This window comes from Barbus barbus (assembly GCF_936440315.1).
Source record: "Barbus barbus genome assembly, chromosome: 38".
Taxonomy (NCBI): domain Eukaryota; kingdom Metazoa; phylum Chordata; class Actinopteri; order Cypriniformes; family Cyprinidae; genus Barbus; species Barbus barbus.
In genome coordinates, this window is record NC_136716.1 from 11,493,953 (window position 1) to 11,516,005 (window position 22,053).

Below are 22,053 nucleotides of genomic sequence, written 5' to 3' on the forward strand. Positions count from 1 at the left end.
GGGATGTAAATAGTTACCTGAAAAGTAATTTATCTTGTCTTATTGGCAAACAAACAGATACACCCATGCAAATCCCCATATAATAGCAAAGATGTACATTAGCATAATTCTAGGTGACGCACTAGCAAAACTGATTGCATAGTGTTCACAGCCTTGTTTATTTCAGTGTCTTGTTTAATTTGGTTAAAATTCAGACCTTGTTTTGATGCCAGGCTGCTTTGCTGTTTGAAGAGGAGATCAGGAATAAAAGATTTCTGGTCACCGTTGTTGACCTATTTAATTTCAATGGGGGAAAGATGTTTGTGAAACAGATACACAACTTATTCTGAAGTTTTTTCTTTTTGTACATATTCTGTCTTTAATAATTCATTAGCTCTTTGGCCTCCTTTGAAAATCCATCTTGTGCTTGGAACGGTGTTTATAGCTGGTCAGCCAGTCACTATGTTGCAAAAACAATTTGACCTCCTGAATCTGGTATGACTAATGGTTAAATACAAGTTAAAAACCAGCTACAAAACACTGAAGCTGGATTTTCCAGCAGTCACTTTGTAGTCTCTGATACAATGTCATACTTTTATGCTGTGACAGAGCTAAAAGGCTAATGCATTATTAACGACGGTATATGTGCTAAATAAAAAATAATGTCAAGAGTGTGTTTTGTATCTGTCTTTCGTGCTTATTCTTTTTAAATCGCTGACTGCTCTAGACTCCCGGCCAGTAACAAGCACTGTTTATCTTAATGGCTTTGGATGTTTTATCTTCCTGGCATGGCTTGAAGTCCTCCACTGTGAGGAGACACAGCAGTAAATCACACTAAAGTATTTATGTTCGTTTTGACTGCATGTGCGCATCTCTTTTTCAGCATCTGTTCTTGTGCTCATATTTTACAAAACCAGTATGATATAGAGTCTGTCCACTTTGTTAACCTACTGCTTTTCTTCTGCAATTAATATGATCCTGTCAGCTTCTTAAATGCAACTCAGTTTTTTTCCAGCTGAGTTTTTCTTCTGTAACTAAACTGGTTGCTTTTCTATCTTTTATCTTTTCCCCTGTTTTCTCATCTGCCTTTCCTGATCCTCCTCACCTCGTCCCCTCCAGTCCCACAGGGAAGAGGGTACGCTTTGAGCAGATGAGCACCGTCCTGGTTAAAGGCCAGTGTTTCTCACGTCTGGAACCCCCCAGACGTCAGTCACTGCCTCAAATCGTCCTCAGGTACCGTGGAACCAATATAGACCCACTGAAGTAAAAATTTATAAGAGTACGCAGTCAGAGAGAATTCAGAGATTTTTCTACATACTGTAGTTTAAAGTAATGATCAGTTTGGATCAGGCATTTGGGTAACACTTTAGAATAGGGAACACTTATTAACTATTAACTATTAACTACGACTTTCCCCTCAATAAACTCCTAATTTGCTGCTTATTAATAGTTAGTAAGGTAGTTGTTAAATTTAGGTATTGGGTAGAATTATGGATCTAGAATAAGGTCATGTAGAATAAGGCATTAATATGTGCTTAATTAGTACTAATAAATGGCAAATATTGTAGTAATATGCATGCTAATAAGCCACTAGTTAAGAGACCCTAATATAAGTGTTATCGGCATTTGTTGTTGTCTTAAACTCTTTTATTTAAAAAAATGCATAAATTGTTGTTTTCAACAAGATATGGAAATATTTAAAGACTTTTTAATCAGGTTCACCCACGCTTAGTTTGAAATGAATTATTTAAAATAACATAGTCCCTGATCAGCCATAATACTGTCAGAAGAACACACACAGACTCCTACACAAACTTGAAAAAGAGCTCCTTTCTTCCTCTGCACAAAAACAGGAGCGCATCAAAGCCTTCACATCTGCGTCTATGGGTTTGGCTGTGTTTTAAGATAATCAACTGATAGCCTATTGGCTTTTGAGTCCACCATGTGTCTGCCATCAAAGGAATATCTGAGCTGTGGGAGAAGAGCATGTCATGACAGAAAGTGTTATTCACAATGCTGAAAAAACTGCTATGTGGGTCTCTTTCGGCTATTTTCAACTCTGCCGCTGGTTGTGACTCATGCTTTATTAATGTAAACTTTATTCTGCCCAGGTTTGATGACACTATTATCGATTCACAGTGTAGCAGTGAGGGTTTCTGGAGTCTTGGGGTTGTAAATGTGTTTTGTCTATATTATGATTCATTCAGCTTTAGAAAAACTGTATTAATAATGGTTTTAATTGCATTTACAGTACACAGGCCTACCTTCTACAAGTAAGACATAAGATAAATAATTTATTTTAAAGTTTATACATCTAATAGTAATAGTGAGGAGAAAAAAATATGCTGGCATCTCAAATATTTCCACTTTTTAAAAATAAAAAATAGTAAAAAACAAAACAGTTATGGTGTAAATACTATTTAAAATAAAGGCATAAAATTAAATTAATTACAAATATATATATTTTTAGTAGACATTATTCTAGTCTTCTAGTCTATTCTAGTCACAGTAATTAAAAAAAAAAAATGCTGTGGATTTGGATCAATTTAATGCATCCTTGCTGAATAAAAGTATTAATTACTTTAAAAATAATAATAAATCGTACTGACCCCAAACTCTAGAATGGCAGAATATATATTAGAAAGACGGTATAGGCCTATTATTTATTTGGTAAATTCTTTAAAAAAAAAAAAACATAAAAACAATAATTTAGGAAACATCTTATCTTTATAATTTTATGCTTCATTTTATCTAACACAGTAGGTCCTTATGAAGATATAAAGCTGCCTGTGTTTTATTAAGGGTTTTTTATTTTTAGGGGTCCTGGACATCACCATCATGTACCATCTCCCCATTTAAATCCAGGACTCTACCTCTCCATCACTGACAAAACTATCCACAAGTTAATTGATTCACTGTCCAGACTAATAACTGAAGGGGGTTGAAAGATGTGTAATTTCTTCCACCAGGGTTTTTGAAAGACAGAGTAATTTGCAATGGACTGTTACAGAGGAGACTGTGTTATTGTTTGAGGTGTGTATGTGGGAGCAAGTGTGTGTGCTCACAACTGAATTGTGCAATAGTCCCAGTTCTCACACTTATCTCATGTTTCGGCACGTTCCCTACTCTCTCTCTCTCTCTCTCTCTCTCTCTCTCTCTCTCTCTCTCTCTCTCTTTCTCTCTTTCTCTCTGTTCTCTGTCTCTCGATTTTAGTCAGATGAGCTGGTATTTTACTGGGTGTTTCTTACACTCCTCAAACACTATTTGAGTAAGCGGCAAGAGTAAGGGGAGTTGCTGCCGGTATAGGAATCACTGCTGTATGGTCTCAGACACATTAAGCGTTTAAGCAAGTACCGATCCTTCAGACTTACTTGGAGTATAGCAGGTTTTCTGCCTGAATTCTGACATAAAGGAAATGTCTTGTTTGCCTCTCTGACATCATGTGATATAGGGGGGTAGAAGCAAGGGCAAGTTAATATTTCACTCAGTGTGAAGGCTTCTGTTCCCCCTCTACCTCAGACATGACCTTCCTTGCCTCCTGGGATGAGTTAGACAGGTAGGTCAATGGATAGTTTTAATGATTCACAGTGTCTTTAAGAGTGATGTGGATTTTTTTGTAGATTTTTTTAATCAAATATTTGATAAAATAGTTTTTAATCAATCAGGCAGCTTCTTAAACAGAACATTTAAATTTTTAATGTATTAGTTTAATTTGTGTTATAATTCAGTTACACACTGTTATGGAATACTTGATTTTGATTGGTCAGTTGCTTGTATGTGGTATATTTGATCGTTGTCAGGTTTAGTTTTGATAGTTGTACCTTTATTAATTAATCTCACAAAATTTTGTGAGCTTTCTCCAAAAACAAATCATTATCATATGCAATTACTTATTTCATTTTACATCTAAAGTCAATTAATTAATTGTTTTTTAAAGTATTTTTTTCAGTGCATAGTAGTGCTGTACTTAGCATTTTTATCATCACCATATTGAGTGTTTACAGTTAAGGAGTTTGTTCAGTTATTCATTGGATAGTAGAACTGTTCAAGTTATTTTCTTTTTCTGATTTTACTGAAAATGTTCTTTCTGAAATCATTCCCCCAAAAAGAGGGTGACATTAAGCTGGTGACTCCCCCTCTGCTGCCTTAAAAGGTCTTCCCTCAGCTGGCCTCCCTTGTAGTGATGCACAGCCGACTCTGTTATTACTATGCGTCCTTTACTCTAAACACTGCTGATGTTCTCACTGTACTTCCAACGTTTACACACACTTCAGACACTTGAAGACTCTGTCCAGGATTGTGTGATAGGGGATGCACACTCATGTATTTTTGTCTTGTTTTCCAGTAAAGTAATATCTAAACATCCCTTAAAATAAGACAGGTTGACTTGTGAAGCGATATTGCATAAGATATTCAGAGATTATTATATCTTGAATTAAATGTATATCTTAACCCAGGGGTTTCCAAATATTTTTGTCAGCTGAACCCCTTGAAATCTTAGGGGGTAATTTTAAGTTTAAGTTAATATTTCAATAATTTTAATGATATAGTCATATATTTGTGTTTTTTGATGTTGGTTAATGCTCACGTGACCTGCAAGTGAACAGATAAATTTTTTTTATATTTATTATTATTATTGTTGTTGTTATTATTATTATACTTTTGTAACTCTAATAATAAAAATGAAGATAGAAATGTATTATTGTTGTAAATTACACTTGTCTTGTAAAATAAAAAAATGCTCAATAATTATGGACCCATATTTAATGAAATTGCTGCCTTTGATTTGATAATAGCACTAAGCGATATCATTTCAGTTTTATTTTGATTTATTGTGCAGCCACATTTATTTCAATTATACAGTCAATGTAATTATAAGCATTGCATCAATTTTATTTTTCCCCATTTGGGAGACCCTTACCTTATTGGTAAATAGTTTGTAAATAGATTTTTAGTGAAAAAACTAATTATCTTAATGAAAAATCTGAAAACAAAATCTTATTTATTTATTTTTTACAGTTTTGCATCACAAGTGAATTTAACGTGTCTTAGGGATGTTTTTATTTGTACTTTAAAACATAATACAGAAAAAATCAGTTTGATTTTATCATATTAACAATGAGTTTTGTCCATTAATGTTAGACACTCATGAATCATTCTGTCGAAAATAGTTAATTCATGTGATTGCAGTTGTTTTGGAGATCTCAGGAGGTTAGTTTATTCTGAACCTCAGACTTGTTTTGACTCTTTACTCAGATTACACAGTGGATTTGATCATGTTTTTCCATTCTCTCACTTTGTACACAATGTGCTGTAAAACTGTTGTATTTAGTATTACTATAATTAACAATAAATTTGACTGCAGGGGCACAGCAGACTGGTTTGGGGTCAGCAATGATGTGGATGCCACTCAGAAATGGCAGCGGAAGAGCCTTCGTCACTGTACCCAGCGCTACGGCAAACTGAAGCCTCAGGTGATACGCGAAATGGACCTGTCCAGTCAAGACAATCTCTCCATGACCAGTACTGAGACCCCTCCTCCTCTGTATGTCCCCCCCGCACAGCATGGCATGCAGAGGGTAAGCTGGACACATACTGATCCCTTTATAATGGTACAATCCAAAATAGCTTAAACTGTTCTATTTGAAACCACTTTGTTTCTGTAAAACATTGGACTTTCATTAACATTTCCCATTAGCATTTACTATTGCTGTTGCACACTATGGTGGTTTTGATGGTTTATTATACAGTGATCGTGACTTACTGTGTAGGCTTTTTGTGGTTGGTGTCTGCAGATCGTAGACCCGCTGGCTCGGGGTCGAGCGTTCCGTAACGTAGAGGAAGTGGACGGTCTTAGTATACCTCAGACCCCCATCACCCCCTGCGCCGCTTCGCTGTGCTCCTTCACCAGCTCCCGCTCCGGCTTCAACCGACCTCCCCGTAGACGAAAGCGCGAGTCTGTCGCCAAAATGGGCTTCAGAGCGGCCGCTGCTCTGGTGAAGGTTAGAGCCGATAGATAGACAGCAGTTTAAAGCATGTTGCATCTTCATTGGTATGTTTTATAACAGTGCTTCTCAACAAGGGGGCCGGGGCCCGCTGAAGGACCTCAGCAAACTTCCAAGGGGGACTTGAAATTATTTAATTATATGTACTAAAACTCAATTAAAATTCATTGCTTTTTTTCTCCTCAGTAAACATGTTTTTATTGAACAACATACTGAAAGGGATAGTTCACCAAAAATGAAAATTCTGTCATTAATTGCTTACCCTCATGTTGTTCCAAACCCGTAAGACCTTCGTTCATCTTTGGAACACAAATTTATTTTTGATGAAATCTGAGGCTTTCTGACCCTCCATAAACCACCACACAACTGACACGGTCAAGGCCCAGAAAGGTAGTGAGGACATGATGTGACATCAGTTGTTCAACCTTAATTTTATGAAGCTATGAGAAGACTTTTTGGCACAAAGAAAATAATAATAATGACTTTATTCAACAATCTCTTCAGTAACACTTTCTATGAAGCCCGTATTTATAATGCATTATAAGGGTATATAATGGCATTATAATGAATATTATAATGAATGCATAATGCATTGTAAAAACCTTGTAATGTGTTATAACATTTCATGAATAATCATAACAACAATTATAATATAGTATAGTACTTACGTATTTGTGGTTATAACTTTGAAGAGTATGATTATTTATAACACACAATGAACACCATATTAAATCTACTTCATTTATAATGAGCTATATCGTAGCTTGATATTGTTTATTTAAGATCTGCACAGTACCTTACTACATCTCTTGAGTGCAATGTTTATATAACTAATTGTATTAGTAGACTTAAGTAGGGTAGGTAGAATGTTCACATACTTGCAAAGTATCCTGTACTCTGTATATCTGTTGAGAAACCATCAAAATAAAGTGTTAGCATACAGTATATTCAGCAGACACACCACTAATACTCTCATGACTGCTAGTCGACATGTAGTTGCAGAGTTACTTATCAACAGCTGTCTAAAGGGTGCCATCTAAATAATCAAACTGATATTATATAAAAAAAAAAAAATTCAAAGCAAATGTGTCATATTACACATTCATCTGATCTGATCGTATGGCTGTTTGAGAAAAAATATTTATATATATATTATTATTATTATTATTACTTAAAAGTGGTCTTTGTCTGCTTTAGGTAAAGTAACATAAGTAACGTTTCAAGATATGAGACTTATAATACATTATAACAATGAGAAATATGAGAAATTGTAACTTAAGGAGATGGATCGTGTGTTATAAATCATCATACTCTTAAAAGCTAAATCGACAAATAAGTAACTATTATAAGACATTAAATCTGTTCTTATGAATATTCATGAGATGATACGACATATTATAAAGTTATTTATAATGAATTATGCATTCATTATAATGCCTTAAGAATACCTTTATAATGTATTATAAATACAGGCTTCATAGAAAGTGTTACCATTTCTTCTCTTCGATGCACATTCACGAGAGTACCACGACGCATCAAAAATATCTTCATTTGTGTTCTGAAGATGAACGAAGGTCTTACAGGTCCTTACAGGACTTACAGGAACGAAGGTCAAACGACATGAGGGCGAGTAATTTATGACAGAATTAAAATTTTGGGAAGAACTAATCCTTGAATCAGAATCTTGAATTATTTGGAATCACAATTAATTTGAGTTGTGGCGATTTATTATTATTATTATTTAAATATTAGCATTCCCAGTTTTATGTTAATAAAAATGTTTGAAAACTGTCATAATCCAAACAAAAATGCCAGAGGAAATATCTTGCCCAATTTGGGTGGCCCTCAAGTAAAAAAGGTTGAGGACTACTGACTTCTACCATTGTAGAAGGTCTACTTTAGTTGCATAGAACTGAATAACTCCAAATACTGATTTCATTCCCGGCAACTAGGGGGTTAAGTGTCTTGCTCAGGGACACATTGGTGTCTCACAGTGGATTCGAACCCGGGTCTCTCACACCAAAGTCATGTGTCTTATCCACTGCGCCATCACCACCCAAAAATCATGCTTTAGTTTTATTATCATCCCCCAGACATGAACACAACAAGATCCCAGACAGGAACAAACAACAGGATAAAGGGACAGACTCAATTTCTGACATTTGCTGGAAAAAAAATCACCTTTTGATTTGACTCAATAATCATTCCTTAAAATTCGGAAATCTCCTTTGAGCTCCAGCCCCTAATGTCAAAATGACGTGAATGCCATTGGAACAAGGCATCGGACATCCAATAAACCCAGCCGTGGTGATTATCATAGATTACTTCAGAGGCTCACTTTGACGTCCTTGTAAAGATTGCAATAAATATTACCCTCCCCCATATAATCTGTTATGTAAAAGTTTATCTCTGGCTTGATTTGTTGGCTCTGGATTTGGCCCAGTTCCATTTAGTGCCTGAGCCCATTTGACCAGGCTGCAGGCCGGGACAACGCTAACAGATGGTTATGATAAGTCCACTGGAATGTTCAGCTGTTAGTCCGATAGAATATTCTGGAGCAGGTTGAGGTAATCCCCTGCTTGGCCACAGAAGCAGCACAGCTGCATTGGAAAGGACATTAGGATTTTACCCATTGTTTGTGATTTATAACATGTGATCTATAATTTCACAGTTATGTTCATTTCTATTCATTATATAAACACAGCATAGTAGTAAGCATGATGCTGTTAATGAGGATGATAGTAAAGATTGTAATGACGGTGGTCTTAGGGACGCTCTCTGCGGGAAGGTGCTGCTCGGCGAGTGCATCGGCGGAGTTTCGCCACAGCTAGTTTTCTGGATGAGGACACTGTGGATTTCCCAGATGAACTGGACACCTCCTTCTTTGCCAAGGTGAAAGTAAATACAAAACCTGAAGTTTACGACCCAGACCATTTCAATGCTGCTACCTAGGGGTTGATATATGTAAAGTTTATTGCAAATGATCTAATGAGTCATAATTTAAATTGTTAAATTGTTGTTAAGCTGAAATGTAAAATGCACCACTAGCATTATCAAACTGAGGAGCATTATAATAGCTAACATTTAAGTGAGATGAGTGTTATTTTAATGTTATTAGTATTAGTATTTATTTTTATATATAATAGTGGTGTTTATTAATATTTTTAATTAGCTTTTATTTTTTTATACTTTATTTTCATTTTAATTTTCATTTAAGTTTTAGCAATTCTATGTGCTTTTGTCATTTTTTTTTTTGTTATATATATATATATATATATATATATACAGTTGTGGTCAGAATTATTGGAACCCTTGGTAAATATGATCAAAGAAGACTGTGAAAATGAACCTGCTTTGTTAATCCTTTTGATCTTTTATTAAAAAAATTCACAAAAAGCTAACCTTTCATTGGATAATAAGAATTTAAAATGGGGGGAAATATCATTATGAAATAAATGTTTTTCTCAAACACACGTTGGACACAATTATTGGCACCCCTAGAAATTCTTAAGAGTAAAATATCTCTGAAGTATACTCCCATTCATATTCACAATTTTGAGCACTCTAGGGTGATTATGAACATGAAATTATCCAGCCATGGCTTCCTGTTTCACAGAAATATAAATAGGAGGGAAAACAAAGCCCAAATTCCTTTAATCATCCATCACAATGAGAAAAAACAAAGAATATATTTCTGATGTGCAGCAAAAGATAATTGAGCTTCACAAATTAGTGAAGTGGCTTTAAGAACAGAGCTAGAGCAGTGAAAATCCCCATTTCCACCATCAGGGCAATAATTAAGAATTTCCAATCAACAGAAAATGTAATGAAACTGCCTGGAAGAGGACGTGTGTCTATATCGTCCTAACGCACGGTGAGAAGGAGAGTTTGAGTGGCTAAAGACTCTTCAAGGATCACAGCTGGAGAATTGCAGAAAATAGTTGAGTCTCGGGGTCAGAAAACCTTAAAAAAAAATTGTCAAACAGCCCCTACATCGCCACATGTTGTTTGGGAGGATTTCAAGAAAAATGATCCTAGCTCATCCAAAAACAAACTCCAGCATATTCAGTTATCAGACAGGACTGGCACTTCAAATGGGACGGGCTTCTATGGTCAGATGAAACTAAAAAATGAGCTTTTTAGCAGCAAACACTCAAGATGGGTTTGGTGAACACAGGGATAAAAAGTACCCCATGTGTACAATGAAATATACTGCTGTATTTGTGATGTTGTGGGCCTATATTTCTGCTGGAGGTCCTGGACATCTTGTTCAGACACATGGCATCATGGATTCTATCAAATACCAACAGATAAAAAATCAATAAGTGACTGATTCTGTTAGAAATCTTATAATGGGCCATGTTTGGATCTTCCAACCGTACAATAATCCAAACACAAACCTCAAAAACAACACAAAAATGGGTCACTGAGCACAAAACCAAGCTTCTGCTGGCCATTCCAGTCCTCTGACCTGAACCCTGTAGAAAATGAGTGAGGTGAACTGAAGAGAAGAAGCACCGTCATGGAGCTGTGAATCTAAAGGATCTGGAGTGATTCTGGATGAAGGAATGGTCTCTGATCTCTTGTCAGGTGTTCTCTAACCTCATCAGGCATTATAGGAGAAGATTTAGAGCTGTTAAACTGACAAATGGAGGTTTCAAAAAGTATTGAATAAAAAGGTGCCAATAATTGTGTCCAACGTGTGTTTGAGTAAAACATTTATTTCATAATGATATTTCGCCCCATTTTAAATTCTTATTATCCAATGAAAGGTTAGCTTTTTGTGATTTTTTTTTTAAATAAAAGATCAAAAGGATTAACAAAGCAGGTTCATTTTCACAGTCTTCTTTGATCATATTTACTAAGGGTTCCAATAATTCTGACCACAACTGTATATATATATATATACTGTATATACAGTCTGTTTAGCTTTAATTGAATTTTATTCCAGGTTTAGTTTAAGTACTTTTAATACTTCAGTTTAGTTGCCAAAGCAACATTTCAAAAAAAAAAAAATTCTGATTTTTAAAGATTTACTTTTTCAGTTAATATTTATATTTTACCATATGTTAGCATTATTTCAATTTCTGAAAACAATTTTTTTATAGTTTTTTTTACAATAACAACACTGGCTTAGTTAGGGAAAATGGCTTGGAGCCTATTTTAACATTTGAAAAACACTTAAGCTAAGTAATTAGACAGTTATTATTTTTGTTGTACACTTAAATGAATCCATTGTATCTATCCATCCAATGTAGCCATTCTGTCATTTTAGGATGGGCTTGCACATGAAGAGCTGTCCACATACGCAGACGAGGTGTTTGAGTCGCCTTCTGAAGCTGCCATTAAAGAAACTGATGCCAGTAGAGACGAGAGGGATCTGACAGGCAGTGCCCTAGAGAGGACAGAACTAGAGCGGAGCCATCTTATGCTGTGAGCCACATGCACACATGACAAACATGTTTGAGCTTTTCATATTATTCTGAATGCTTTTATGTGGACTTCTCAGTCTGTTTTTTAAAAGCTAATTTGTATGTCTTTCCATCTCTCTTCAGGCCTCTTGAGAGGGGATGGCGTAAGGGAAAGGATGGTGCTCTGATTCAGCCTAAAGTGCGATTACGGCAGGAAGTGGTGAGTGTGAGCAGTCAGCGGCGTGGACAGCGCATTACTGTGCCTGTTAAGAAACTCTTTGCCAAGGAGAAGCGTCCTTATGGGCTTGGCATGGTGGGTCGACTGACCAACCGCACCTACCGCAAACGCATTGACAGCTATGTCAAGAAACAGATAGAGGACATGAATGACCACAGGTATTAACAACAGTATTGTGGGTGGGAGCCTTTTTAAAATGCATGCTATAGATAGTCTCTGAATATGTTTGAGATACTGAATTATAGTTGTCTGTACAGGGTGATGAATTGGTGTTTTTTTTTATCCCACAGGCCTTTCTTCACTTACTGGATGACCTTTGTCCATTTGCTGATTACCATCTTGGCGGTTTCCATCTATGGCATTGCACCTGTGGGCTTTTCACAACATGAGACAGTTGATTCTGTAAGTAAAACAATGTGTATTTGGTTACACTGTACTTCTGATTAATATGGTGTGTAACAGGTTATGTCACCTGCTGTAGGTCTTACGAAACAAAGGAGTTTATGAAAACGTCAAATTCATGCAGCAAGAAAATTTCTGGGTTGGACCAAGCTCGGTAAATATATACATTACTTTAATTGTGTAAATGGTCATTAAAAGTGAAAAAGGAGGAGTTGTTATAGAATACAGTTATTAAATGCCAAAAGTGATTATTTTAAAGTATTAAACTAAATATTACTTAAAAGCGATAATGCTTTTATCAAAGTATTTGCATATGTTGATAGACGTACCATGGTATGGGGCCTTTATGGTTTATTTTCAAACTAATTGTTTTGCTACATCCATATTCAAATACAACAAATCTTTTTTTCAATCATCATAAACTTAAAAAACACATTTTCTTTCAAAGGAAAATGCGTATGAGGCCATAACTGCATGTGTAATATGTTGAACAAGAATTATTAGGCTATAAAATACTGTTTTGAATAGTCTTGGATAAATAATGTTCTTAAGTAATACTAAAACTGTTATAAATTCTTTTTGTAAGTGAAATGAAGCGAAAATAAAATCATTCAAAAAATAGTGAAATATTATAAATATTTAAAGTCTGAGCTTCTAAAATTACTCAAATTAAAGCTGAAATAAAAATACAGCTAAATAGAAATATTTATAAATAAAAATAAACACTAATCAAAAATTACAAAAGCACAAAATTAGTTAACTACAATGAAAATGAAAATTGAAAATATGTAAATAAAAAAATAAAAATAAATACTATTATAGTAAATAAAATAAATTGAGTTTAGTATGTTCCCATTGTGCTCTTGCCTAATATGCAGTTCTTGTTCCTGGCCTGCAGGAGGCACTGATTCACCTCGGGGCTAAGTTCTCCCCCTGCATGCGCCAGGACCAGGAGGTGCACCAGCTCATTCAGGAGAAGAAGAACAGTGAGCGGCACTCGGCCTGCTGCGTCCGCAATGATCAATCAGGCTGCCTGCAGACCTCTCAGGAGGATTGCTCGGTCAGTTCCTGTGTGACCTCACATATCGACATTAATGTCAACCTATTTTTACACAAATGTCCTTGTAATGTTCTCAGAGTACACTGGCATTATGGGTAAAGTGGCCTCAGCACCCAAATGCTCCATATCTGGAAGTGAAAGTGCGTCAGTATGGCTCTGTGTGCCATCAAGACCCTAGGTACAATTATAACCCTCTTTGATTTGTTACCCATTCACATCGCCTGTGGATTTAATTATCTTATTTAACACATTTATACCTTTAGGATTTGTTTGGAGCCTGCCTCGGTTACTCCTCACGAGTGGCCTGATGACATCACTAAGTGGCCGGTGAGTTTGCCACAGTGATGGTTTCTCAACCGACATGACCACAACATTTAATTTTTTTGCTTCAATGTAATGCTATTATACTGTTTTTCCTCTCACAGATATGCACCAGGTACAGCACAGTGAACCACACTAACCTGCCACACATTGATTGTGCCATTACTGGCAGACCCTGCTGCATCGGAACCAAAGGAAGGTGAGGAAAACCTGCTGACACCCATTGCACTGGGAAAAAAGGCTTATCTTACTTAGTATTTTTGTCTTGTTTCTAGCTAAAATATCTTAAAATTCTTAAATCAAGATGCATTTACTAGATAAGCAAAATGACATAAGATCTTTAGTTGTTTTTTTCTAAAACAAGTAAAATTATCTGCCAGTGTGGTGAGTAAAATAATCTCGTTTTAAGAGTATTTTACATACCCCACTGGAAGATCATTTTACTTGTTTTAAGCACAGTTCACTTAATTTACATGTTTTTCCCCCCCAGGAAACAAGACTAAATATATTATGTCATTTTGCTAGTAAATTCATCTTGATTTAAGAATTTTTGGTAACACTTTATTTTAAGGTGTCCTTGTTACACATTACATGTTCTTGCTATGATAATAACAATGAATTATGCATAATTACATGAAAGTAACCCTAACCATATAGAAAGTACACGTAGTTCATAAATATTACTCAGTACTTAAATGTATAATTACACTGTAACAAGGACACCTTAAAATAAAGTGTAACCAGCGGTGTATTGCAGTGTATTAACAAGTGATTCACAACAAAGACTGGTGACAGGGACAAATTCTTTTAAGAGATTAAAAAAACAAACAAAAAAACATTATCTTAATGGTAAACATCTAGTATAACAATGACATAAAAGCATATGAACTACGCTATAATGTTTGGGCTTGTTTTTTTGTGTGTGTTTTGGAGAGAAGTCTTTTATGCTCTCCAAGGCTGCCTTCATTTAATCGAAGACAGTAAAAACACTGATATTGTGAAATATTATTACAATTTAAAGCAACTTTTTTCTAATTTAATATATTTTAGAATTTAATTTATTCAAGCTGAATTTTCAGCAGACATTACTCCAGTCTTCTGTGTCAGATGACCTTCAGAAATCATTCTAATATGCTGATTATTCCATTTTGATCAAAATAATACATCTTAAAGTATTAATTTCTTTTTTTTTTTTAATTACTGACCCCTAACTTTTGAACAGTAATGTTTCAAAACAAATGGCTTCTGCTGTGACTACATTTTTGAAAATGTATTATTTAATTTATAAACTTTAATTTACATTTATTAAAAAGTATGACTACATTAGGGTGTTTATGTAGGATTGTATCTCAATATCTCAATCTTCTTTAAACATTATTTAATTGACCTCAGCTGCTGTAACCCCCCCCCCCCCCCCCACCCCAAAAAAAAAACAAACAAACACACAACCATTATTTTTTTATTTTTGTGTCTCAGTTGCATCGAAATAGCTGCCGACTCCTAAAATCACATGTCAGTCACTACTGGATGTGCCACAACATTCTTCATCATGTTCTGCTATTTTCATGGGCAAATGCCACAATCCACTGACACATGACACAAGATTTAGTGACATATGCCACAAACCACTGACACATGACACAAGATTTAGTGACATATGCCACAAACCACTGACACATGACACAAGATTTAGTGACATATGCCACAAACCACTGACACATGACACAAGATTTAGTGACATATGCCACAAACCACTGAAAACCAGATTTGTCTTTAAACATAGCAGCATGTGTTGATGGCTTCTGTGGATATGATGCTATGCAACTTAATGTTAATACTGCCTCTCGGGCCATGCTAACCAGCCAAATCTTGACCCCATGCTTGTGACACACTACATTAATGTTAGATAAATGTAAAAATGGAAAGTCTCATCTAGTAACAAGTCAAGTGTCAGTATATCAGATGGTTTAGGTCATGAGAAATGTGATCAAAATCATACAACAGTTGCAAACTTTTGACTGGTAGTGTATCTATGTATATATTGTATATTTTGTGTTTATTGTGTCCTTTGGAAATCAAATTCCTTGAAAGTAGCCAAAACTTAGATCAAAAAGTTTACAAAGGTGTCCTAAAATGGATCCGTATGAATTGAAAGGTTTAATCCAAGCCTTGCAAAGAGATATAATCACTTTAAATAAGGAACAGAATAAATTTAAGCATGCATACATGCACAGTGGTAAACATGGAAGGTCAGAAGTTACGCACACACGCAAGGCTTCTGTGATTTGTTCTGTTATTTTGTTCATCATATAAAATGACCAAACCGCATCTCTTCAAAAGATGTGGATCAAACCCCTTTATAATCATTTTGGACCTTTTAAGTTTTGGTTACCTGGACTATCAATGGTGTTTCCAAGATTACATTTTATGGGTTTGTAATGACGTGAGGGTGAGTATACACTAACAGAATGTTCAATTATTGGTGAACTATCCCTTTAAATGTGAATTGTGATTTGCACAGGTGTGAGATTACATCAAGAGAGTACTGTAACTTCATGAAGGGATACTTCCATGAGGAGGCCACACTGTGTTCCCAGGTCAGTGAGCATTTTACCTGTTGACAAATAAGTACAGATCAATACGTTCTGTTCATTTGTGAAGCAGTAGTGCAATGTTATGAATTGCCAGCAGGGGGTGTAAAGACCTTCAGCTGTACCAGTGTCTGTAATTAGAGTGTACAGAACTTTAGCTATAAATTGTAATTTGTGTAATTATGGATAAAATTAATTATCTGCTCTCAGGTTCATTGCATGGATGATGTGTGTGGCCTCCTGCCGTTCTTGAACCCGGAGATCCCAGACCAGTTCTATCGGCTCTGGCTCTCTCTCTTCTTGCATGCTGGGTGAGTAGGAAGCGTGATCCGTTGCAGGGGGCCTATTGTGAATTTCGCAATAAATTAAATGCAGTGTCAGATTACTTATCCTGACTGCACTTTCTTGACAAAGGTAAAGCCGTATTTGATTGATGGCGTAAGTCTCTTCCTGTCTCTGCAGGATTCTGCACTGCCTGGTGTCTGTGTGCTTCCAGATGACCATTTTGAGGGATTTGGAGAAGCTAGCGGGCTGGCTGAGAATCTCCATTATCTATATCCTCAGTGGGATTACAGGAAACCTAGCCAGTGCCATCTTCTTACCGTACAGAGCAGAGGTACAGGAGTCTAAACTCACATTTAGTTATGAAATCATTTCATCCAGAGTGTTAGCAGTTAAATCCATCCTGCATATCATTTCTTACTTTTTGTATTGACCTTTATTGTTAAGTAATTTTCCTAAAGATTTTAATGCATATAGATAAAAAACGGCTGTTTAAATAATAATTATTTTTTTTTTTTTATTCAGGAAGGAAGCATTAAATTATCAATAGTTACATTAAGGACATTTATTATATTATAATACACTTATATGTTTATAGTTATAAAAGATTTTTATTTCAAATAAATGTAGTCCTTTCTAACTTTATATTCATTAAGCGGAAAAAAAAGCACATTTCCACAAAACATTAAGAAGCTTTTTTTCACATTGATATTAATAAGAAATGTTTCATGGTCACCAAATCAGCATATTAGAATGATTTATGGAGGATCATGTGACACTGAAGACTCAGCTTTACCATCCCAGTAATAAAAATTATTTTAAAATATATTATAATAGAAAAGTTATTTTAAATAGTAACAATATTTCACAATATTACAGCTTTTTTCTGTATTTTTAATCAAATAAATGCAGCTTTGGTGAGCACTATTTCTTTCAAAAGCATTACGTCACACTTTATTTTAAGGTCCAATTCTCGCTATTAACAAACTATTAACTACGACTTTTGCCCCAATAAACTCCTAATTTGCTGCTTATTAGTAGTTAGTAAGATAGTTGTTAAATTTAGATATTGAGTAGGATTAGGGATATAGAATATGGTTATGCTGAATATGTGCTTTCGGTAACACTTTATTTTAAGGTCTCTTAACTAATTGCTTATTAGCATGCATATTAATAGAATATTAGCCATTTATTAGTAGTAATTAAGCACATATTAATGCCTAATTCTACATCGCTAACCTACCCAATACCTAAACTTAACAACTACCTTACTAACTATTAATAAGCAGCAAATTAGGGGTTTATTGAGGGAAAAGTCATAGTTAATAGTTAATAAGTGTTCCCTATTCTAAAGTGTTACCGTGCTTTCTAAGAACTAATAAACAGCCAATATGTTAATAATAGGCATGCTAATAAGCAACTAGTGAGAATTGGTCCCTATACTAAAGTATTATCAAACATTGTTTATAAATACACATGTATATGTATTTTTCAAATTGCTTATTACAGGCCTAAAACACAGATGCCAACATGCATTTTTAACCTTGATGATAACAACTCGCATTAGTTGAAAATGTAATGCATGTGCTGATATAATTGCTGTGTTTTAAATTGCGTAATATGAGTATGTACTGCATTTGATGGCTTGCTTGCTTCTTGACTGTTAATAATGTATGTTCTATAAGTATGTAGTATGTAGATAATCCACCATGTTTGAATTGGCATGTGATCTATGATGTCTGTTGAGTCAATGAAACACATGGCATAGTACATTCTCAATCGGATGCACATTTGGCAGAAGTAGAAGGTCCCCTTGGCATTTTTAATGCTCACTTACTAGACTGTTTTTCAAATAGTAGCATAGTAGACATACTCGGATGCCTTACCACCTAGTTAGCATCCTCCAGGTGATTTGAGTTTCAGACCACTGGTCTATGTGGATAAAACATGATAGTAACTGCTGCTCTATTCTTCTAATGCCAGGTGGGTCCAGCTGGTTCTCAATTTGGCATACTGGCCTGTCTGTTCGTGGAGCTGTTCCAGAGCTGGCAGATCTTGGCACGGCCATGGAGGGCCTTCATCAAGCTCTCCTGCGTCGTGCTATTCCTCTTCGCCTTCGGCCTGCTGCCCTGGATAGATAATTTCGCCCACATCTGTGGCTTTGTCTCAGGCTTCTTCCTTTCCTTCGCCTTCCTGCCCTACATCAGCTTCGGCCGAATGGACATGTGCCGCAAACGTTTGCAGATCCTAGTGGCACTTACTCTATTCCTGGGCATCTTCTCCAGCTTGGTCGTACTCTTCTACGTTTACCCCGTCAAGTGCGAGTGGTGTGAGCTTCTCACCTGCATCCCGCTGACAGACAAGTTCTGTGAGAAATACGACCTCAATGCTCACCTTCACTGAGGCCTTGCAGAAGAAGGGATAAACAGTTGGACACCAACTTCATCTTTCTGCAGGCCTGGAATGATCTGATTACAGTCTCTTTGATTTACAACATACAATCTTTTTATATAATGTACTTTCTAAAGAAGGTTTTATTGTTTTTAATTTTTCTGGCTCAGAGAAGAGCCCACCCCAGGAGGGAACAATAATAATTATGCCAGTCATGCCTTTTCACTCAGTACCAGCTACTGCCATATCCTACAAGATCAGAGCACTTCTGAGGCCGACCAGTGTGTAGTGCTACTACATTGGTAATGTTTGGTAGTGTTTTAGCTACCTGATCACATGTAACGCAAAATACAATGTGACAAAATCTCTAAGTCTGCCTTTTTTCTTTTCTTTTTGTTCCTTAAAATAATAGGATTTTGTGAGTTTATTTGCATAGGGACAATATAAAAAACATAATTTAAGTTAAAAGACTAAAAAAAGATGCTAATTTGCATCTCAAATAGTGCTTTAAGGAAGGCACTGCACCCAACTAGTGTCTGTTCTGAATAGGAAGCAGCATAATTATGCTGTCTTATAGGGGAGGATCACTGTGTCCTTTGTGGGAAAAGCAATGCCATAATGACTTGCAATAAGCTCATTTCTATTGCTAAAATTAATTTGATACTAAAATGCTAAAAATCAAGTACAAAAAGTAAAACAAAATGTTAAATTTATTGAATCTAAAAGTTAAAACATATAGAGATTTACACTTAACAATTAAATTATACTGTTTATATACACTTATTTAAAGTTTGGTTTCACAAAAATATTAAATAGCACATCCATTTCCAACATGGATAATAAGAATGTTTCTTAAACACCAAATCAACATATATGAATGACTCTTAATTTCTATTTATTAATAGTTAGTGAGGTAGTTGTTAAGGTCAGGTATTAGGTATTAAGGATGTAGAATATGGTAATGGAGAATATGTGCTTTATACGTACTAATAAGTACGCTAAGCTAATAAGCAAGTAGTTAATATTGAGAATTGGTACCTATGCTAGTGATAATAATCATATTTGAGAGTTATCGGCATCAAAAATAAAAAAATTGTGTGTAATTTAACAAGGACTATTGAAATCAATTGTGAGCAATGCCTCTGTTCACTTTGTGCAAACAGCATCAATTGTAAGAGTTGCTGGATTTCCATTCGGCAAGAAGCGTGGTTTTACGGACCTAGAGCCCTGCCACGTGCACTCACACGTCTGTTCTTCAGACAGCTGCATGTGTTTGCATACTCATCTGTGACAGAGGATGATTGGCCCGGATCTCAGAGCAGCTCTTTGTGCCGTAAGTGTGTGGGGGAGGTTCACGGTTTGTGTGCGCCACACTGCCTGCCATCATCCTGAAGGATCTGCGGGAGTCTGGAGAGCGCATCACTGCATTAATGGAGCTCCATCTTCATGGTCCAACGTCTCTCCTCCACCTCCTGTAAAAAAAAAAGAACAGAAAAAAAACAAGAGAAAAAGGCTTCTCTATTGTGAGCTATGCTAATTACATGTCTCCCATCCCCCGTTTCCCTAATGTAGCAAACATAACAAGCAAACCCAGTGTTAGTTTAGCCGAGATGGTAATTAAAATCTAACTAATTAATGTGTGCGTTGGGCTCTGGACTGCAGTGGTCACTCAAGTGCTCTTCTGTAGCTGTTCACAAACAGAGCCACTGTGGCTTAAAGTCTCAGATCTGTCACAAGGAACAGTTCCCAGCAGTTCTTCGCTGACCCGTCTGCTCCTTCCCCGATTCTGATAAGGACAAAGGAGCAGCTGAGGGAAGCACTGCAATCTGATCTTTTTAGCAGCTCTATACATCAAACCCCACACAGGCACTTGAGAGGAAATTAGCCATCTCTCCCCCAGCCCCCAGCCTTTCCCTCCACTGGCCAATAGAGATGGTAATTTTAGGGTAAGAGGGCCATATCGCAAATCATTGATCAGAATCAAATCAGCATGCAGGGGGATCCTCTAATCCGGCTACTTCAATTGTGCATAACAGCTATTTGCTGATTAGCGGGCCGCTCGAGAATATTCGAGATACAGTGCCTTGACGTCTCTCTCCATCAATCTCTTTCTCTAATCTCCTTGATTTCTGTTTTAGTGCATCCTCATCTGTTTTTTCAATTTTACTTATTCAATTGACTCCAGGAACAAAAAATTAATATATAGGTCTCTCTCTGTCATATATTTAAGCATATAATTTTTAATGGAATAATACAGTGGGGTTCCAAAATCAAGCCCAACAAGTTCATGAAAAACCTGATGATCATGTTCTCCAGCATGACTTGAATTGATCTTTAAAGCATCTTGTGCTTCAACAAGTAAAAACATCAGAACTTTTCATATAGTCAGTATCACAATTGCATCTTCATTTTAAATTGTTCATTACTCATAAAAAAGCTAATAAACTAAATTTTGGATCACAAAGTGGTCTCTTTTGGACCCCACTACTTTTGACCAATAATTCTCAACCTTTTTGAATTTAGGGCCCCCCATTTGTCCAACACAATTTTCAAGGGCACCTCATAAATTGCTAATTCTGCTAAATCTAATTTTAATAACAATTTAATTCATCCTGAGGCCTTCTAGTAGGTCCAGGGTCCCCTGGTTGAGAACCACTGTACTAGACTGCATAAAGATGCCTCGGTCATATTTGGCCTGGCTGAATATACAAGTACATCTAAAAAAATTAGAATATCGTGAAAAGTTCATTTTTTTTCTTGTAACTTATTTCAAAAAGTGAAACTTTCATATATTTTAGATTCATTACATGTAAAACATTTCAAAAGTTATTTTGTTTTAATTTTGAGGATTAGAGCTTACAGCTCATGAAAGTCAAAAATCAGTATCTCAAAATATTAGAATATTTACATTTGAGTTTCAATTAATGACTATCCCTACAGTATAAATACCAGGTATCTCTTGTTCTTTGAAACCACAATAATGGGGAAGACTGCTGACTTGGCAGTGATCCAGAAGATCAAGCTTGAGAATACTGTCAAGCAAAGCTGATTCAAACACTTGGGAGAGCTTCACAAGGAGTGGACTGAAGCTGGAGTCAGTGCATCAAGAGTCACCACGCTCAGACGTCTTCAGGAAAAGGGCTACCAAGCCACTTCTGAAACAGAGACCACTTCAGAAGCGTCTTACCTGGGCTGTGTCCTCTTTTCAGATGAAAGTAAATTTTGCATTTCATTTGGAAATCAAGGTCCCAGGGTCTGGAGGAAGAGTGGACAGGCACAGAATCCATGTTGCTTAAAGTCCAGTGTGAAGTTTCTACAGTCAGTGATGATTTGGGCTGCCGTGTCATCTGCTGGTGTTGGTCCACTGTGTTTT

General features: G+C 35.9%; 1 protein-coding gene across 4 annotated transcripts in view; it reads left to right on the top strand.

The window, feature by feature from the left end:
• Positions 1–19,786, top strand: part of LOC306857685 (inactive rhomboid protein 1-like) — a 37,256-nt gene extending 17,470 nt beyond the window's left edge. For 2 of the 4 annotated variants that reach the window (XM_079397739.1, XM_079397737.1), the window contains 16 exons: positions 1,099–1,212; positions 5,345–5,558; positions 5,775–5,981; positions 8,754–8,876; positions 11,260–11,417; positions 11,540–11,791; positions 11,924–12,035; positions 12,115–12,189; positions 12,934–13,095; positions 13,173–13,273; positions 13,359–13,422; positions 13,521–13,615; positions 15,938–16,013; positions 16,218–16,318; positions 16,470–16,623; positions 18,273–19,786. In XM_079397739.1, the coding sequence (XP_079253865.1) occupies positions 1,099–1,212; positions 5,345–5,558; positions 5,775–5,981; positions 8,754–8,876; positions 11,260–11,417; positions 11,540–11,791; positions 11,924–12,035; positions 12,115–12,189; positions 12,934–13,095; positions 13,173–13,273; positions 13,359–13,422; positions 13,521–13,615; positions 15,938–16,013; positions 16,218–16,318; positions 16,470–16,623; positions 18,273–18,692 (2,428 nt within the window). In that variant the 3' untranslated portion in view covers positions 18,693–19,786. The remainder of the gene's footprint in view (positions 1–1,098; positions 1,213–5,344; positions 5,559–5,774; positions 5,982–8,753; positions 8,877–11,259; positions 11,418–11,539; positions 11,792–11,923; positions 12,036–12,114; positions 12,190–12,933; positions 13,096–13,172; positions 13,274–13,358; positions 13,423–13,520; positions 13,616–15,937; positions 16,014–16,217; positions 16,319–16,469; positions 16,624–18,272) is intronic. The other 2 variants (XM_079397740.1, XM_079397738.1) reach the window with 1 other exon arrangement.
• Positions 19,787–22,053: the final 2,267 nt, after the last annotated feature.